Source organism: Cystoisospora suis, assembly GCF_002600585.1.
Source record: "Cystoisospora suis strain Wien I chromosome Unknown contig_8265, whole genome shotgun sequence".
NCBI classification, from domain to species: domain Eukaryota; phylum Apicomplexa; class Conoidasida; order Eucoccidiorida; family Sarcocystidae; genus Cystoisospora; species Cystoisospora suis.
Window position 1 is genome coordinate 1 of NW_027161046.1, and position 4,821 is coordinate 4,821.

The window sequence follows — 4,821 nt, forward strand, 5'->3', positions numbered from 1 at the left end:
ATATAAAGATATATATAAATAAATATATATATATATAAATAAAGGGTTTAGGGTAGACGGAGATCGACAACGGGGACCACCACCACCAGGATGACTCCTCTCTCACCGGCGGTCTTAGTCCTCCTCCTCCTTTTCCTCCTCCTGCCAATGGAAATCGATTTATTTCGTAGAATTAGAATCTTTTGTCTAGAGCTTAAAAAGGGGAGAGCTGAAGAAGACGACCAAGACGAAACATATCACATCACACCAGGCGAGTTACTTACTCCTGATCTTTTGGGGCTTCGATTCTTCGGAGCGTTGTTAGTGTTGGTGGTGTTCTCTTACTTCTTCTTCTTCTTTTCCTTCTTCTTCTCCCCTTGGCGATTTTCGACGTTGGCCTGACAGCTCCAACATTTGGAGTTACTCTCTCACTCTCTCTCACTCTCTCTCTCTCTCACACACACACACACAAGCAAAGAAGAGACACGAAAAGACACGAAAAGAGAAGAAGAGACAAGGAAAAGTCACCCTATAGATTGCAAATAGATAGGGAGATAAAGGATAGATCGATCCGAGATAGATTAAAGATAGATAGACAGATAGATTAAAGATAGATAGATTGATAGGTAGGTAAAGAAATAACTATATTCATGCATGGACGCCTCCTTTTCCTGTCCTTTCTTTCTTTCTCATAGTTTGAAGACTTAAGAGATTCGAGACAGAGAGAGTGGGGATTGCTTCTTTCTTTTTGATTGACAAGAGTGAGGGAGCATGCATGCAGGAAGACACCCCAGAAAACGAGACATAGCATGATGGCGCTCTTGTCTATACAGATGGATCATCCAGATAGATAGATAGATAGATCTATATAGATATAGATATGTCTTTTACGTATGGGTATACCTACGCACACTCTCAATCTATATTATATGATAAATGTATGTATGTATATGCATGTCTGTGTACATGGATGAATGGCTTTATCATTGTGTGGAGTATGGCGTATATATATGTATTAGGTGGATACATAGGCTATCGTTACACAGTATAGACGTGTATGTGGATCTTTTTCGATCGAACTAAAGAGACAGATAAGAGCTAATAGATACGTATCTACTTGCATTCTCATACATGATCATGTCTTTGTCATCATATACATATCTATCTATATAAGTACACACATATATATATGTATATATATAGGTGTATACATGTAAGCTGGCAGGTGTACGTACACTTGGTTGTTGCTTTGATTTGCGGTAGACACGCATGTGAAATAGATTCATTTTGCCGCATGTGTCCTCTACTACCAACTCTCTTTCTTCTCTCTTCTCTTCCCGTCAGACAGCCGTCCGACCTCTGTCTCTTTTCTTTCTTTTCTTTTCTTTTCTTTCTTGATAGAGCGGTGGATCAGATGAGAGCGGAGATCGGGCGTATGTTGAAGCAGGAAGACGGCAAGACTATTCAGCCTGTCTCTTTTATTGTCCCTCGAAAGAATCAAGATATCTTCCAAGCCGATCTCTACCCACCTTCTCCAGATATCGAACCTACAATGGTACACACACATACATACATACACATACATATATATATATATATACATGTATATATACGTACATAGACATAGTACAATAGAGATGGTATTCACATGATGATTGACATATATATATATATATATGTATACATCTATCTCTCTTCTACTGTACATTTAGATGATCTATACATTTCTTGCTGTATATATATATATATATATGTACGTACCTTAGGAGATGTGTGCTTCTCTCTGTATGTGTCTGTCTCTTTTGTTTGCATGTGTGCCCGTGTCATTCATAGCTTCATCCGAGGGCCTATGTAGACATCGGTATCAACATACACACACAGGGATGTATAGAATAGAGACATCTGCATGTATACATATATATATATTATATATGTATTATATATATGTATATATTATATATGTATTATATATATATATAATATATATGTATGTATTATATATATGTATATATATTATATATATGTATGAAGTGGTATTGTGTGTGGTGACGCGCTATGGTGTTGTTGTGATTTTTCTTTCTTTTTATGAGAGGAAGATCGATGCTTTATGATGGAGGAAACATCTCGATGTCTGAGAGAATCGATTGTCTTCGCTCTTTTCTTTCTTTGCATGCAGACATCCGCCGATTGGCTAGCTGGGAAAACTCTCCCTCTACGACGAAGGGCAGTCAAACCCGGTAAGATCTTTCTTTCTTTCTCACTCTTTCTTTCTCCTTCATTTCCTTCTGCCTATCAATATGAACCTAGCTGTATCTATCTTTACCCGTAGATATAGAGATAGATGTAAATTTATATGTATTTATACATGTCCCTGGATTGGTGTGTGTCGTGCATCTGCATGTGCCTGTATGCGCGCTTTGACACACACATGTAGAAGGACATACACATACATACATATATGCATACATATATACGTACATATATACAGACATATATACAGACATATATACATACATATGTACATACATATATACAGACATATATACATACATACATGCATACATATATACATACATATATGCATACATATATACATAGACATACATACATATATACATACATACATATATGCATACATATATACAGACATATATACATAGACATACATACATACAGATATACAGACATATATACATACATACATATATGCATACATATATACATAGACATACGTACCTACATACATACACAGTACGGGCGGTATCGTTTCTTTTATTTTCTTTTCTTTTCCATGTAGCCCGTATATACACGTTCGTGTTTTATGAGGAGATGAGAAAGAAGCGACCTACCTCGATCTTATGCTGCCTGTCTATAGTAATCTTCTATATACACATATGGATCTCTTTACCTCTATATAACTTTTTAATAGATATGTATACGCATATATATATATATATATAGATATGTGTATGAAGAGTTTTGATCAGAAGTGCGGAGTGAGTAGACTAGACCCCTCGAGTCATCTCTTCTTCTTCTCTTCATGTTATTTTCCAGGAGATGTGATCGTCTCCTCACACAATCGACGTATGACAATCGACCCAGCCATGACAGGTGGAGGAGGAGGAGGAGGGACACCCCCTACAGGCGGAGCTGCAGCGGGAGGAGGAGGAGGTGCCGATCCTAAAGAAGTGCAGAGGGTATCTCCGATCAGTCACTTACTCTCTCAAAAGACCAGCAGACAGACTGCCTGCATCGACGTCTATCTTCGCTCTGTCTATCGGACTATCCATCTTTCATCTATGTATCTGCCTGTTTGTCTCTGGATCTTTAGTCTCTCTATCTATGTATGGGATTAGGAGGTCGTAGGTATCGCGTATAGCTTGTTCTATTCAGGAGGAGCAAGAAGAAAATAAATACACAACGGTACAGTCCAGTAGGTGCATATCTATATATTTGCATGTCGATAGATCATATATATATATATATATTTATATATATATTTATATATATTTCATAGTTTGTTCGTCTTCTATACAACCGCGAAGGCTAGGCTATCTGACCTGAGAATATATAGACATGTAAATGTATCTTTATTCATATATATATATATATGTATATGTATATATAAGTGTATGTATATATAGCTATATATATCTGTCAAGGGGAATTATGGGTGTTTTCTTTCTTTGTCTTCTTTTTGTCTTATTTTTCTCCCCATGTTTTGGTTCTACTTTTGATCGCATGAGGAATGTTTCTTTTCTTCTTCTTCTTCTTCGATAGCTCTATCTCTCATACCTTCTGCTGAAGATGTCTCATAGTCATCTTCTTCTTCTTCTTCCTCTTCTTCTTCTGTTTCTTTGGTTTCGGGTGTATGTACAGCTCCAAAGTGAAGTTGAGAGTTTAAAGGCACAGGCAGCGGAGGCAGATAAGGTAACCGCACCATCCTAAGAAAGAAACAGACCTATCTGTCTATATACACACTTCTATAGAAATTCCAATCTTCAATTGCCAGCTCAAATTAGATCTTCCTCTCTCTTTACTTAATAGATTTCTGCATGCACATCATACTCCAACTCCTGAATCCGTGTCTATCTTTAGTAGTTTATCTTTAATGTATCTGCTTATTTATTTCTTCATTTATTTATTTCCACTTATGGGACGGAGAGGTGTCCATACAGGGGGGTGGGGAGGGTCCTTTGCGTTTCGAAGAAGTCTAGTAGAACGATTTTTCCTACTACTACTAGGGGTACTCCTTCTCCCCCTCCTCCTTTTCTGAAAGATGATCTTCTTTTCTGTTGGACTGCTTTCTTGTTTTCCTACCTTTCATTTCCTTCTTTCTCCTGTCTACCTACCACCCCCTATGACGACTTCTGTCTAGGCAGAAGGTGCATGCTGGAGCTTCTCTCGGAAAAGAAGGAGAGGAGCTTCTTTGGTCGTTAAGATATATATATATATATATCCGTACACATATATCTAATATAGATGTATCTATCGCCATCAGTATACTGTACATGTATATATATTTATATAGATATGTGTATATATCTGTATATAGCTCTGTAGTGAAGTTGGTGGTAATAGTGATAGTAGTACTAGTAGGAGTAGTCCTATGACTACTCCTGTGACTTTTGCCCTTTTAGTTCCTATGCCTGTTGCCACTACTTCGACTACTTCGACTATTCCCAGGCGAGGGGAGGGATCAGTCCATGCATTCCTTGCAGTAGTAGTAGTGGAAGTAGTAGTAGACCTAAGTAGTAGTAGTAGGGATGAGCACCATAGAAATGGTAGTTGCGCTTGTTTTGTAGGTGTGTGGGGGATGTTCTTCTCTTTCTTTCTCACTCT

The 4,821-nt window shown here is 37.6% G+C and overlaps 1 protein-coding gene across 1 annotated transcript in view; it reads left to right on the forward strand.

Annotated features, from left to right (window-relative positions):
- Nucleotides 1-1,262: 1,262 nt before the first annotated feature.
- Nucleotides 1,263-4,821, forward strand: part of CSUI_010773 (coronin) — a 6,458-nt gene continuing 2,899 nt past the window's right edge. Inside the window, exons 1-4 of the mRNA XM_068070874.1 lie at nucleotides 1,263-1,534; nucleotides 2,156-2,216; nucleotides 3,034-3,176; nucleotides 3,859-3,909. Of these exons, the coding sequence (XP_067917150.1) occupies nucleotides 1,274-1,534; nucleotides 2,156-2,216; nucleotides 3,034-3,176; nucleotides 3,859-3,909 (516 nt within the window). The 5' untranslated portion in view covers nucleotides 1,263-1,273. The remainder of the gene's footprint in view (nucleotides 1,535-2,155; nucleotides 2,217-3,033; nucleotides 3,177-3,858; nucleotides 3,910-4,821) is intronic.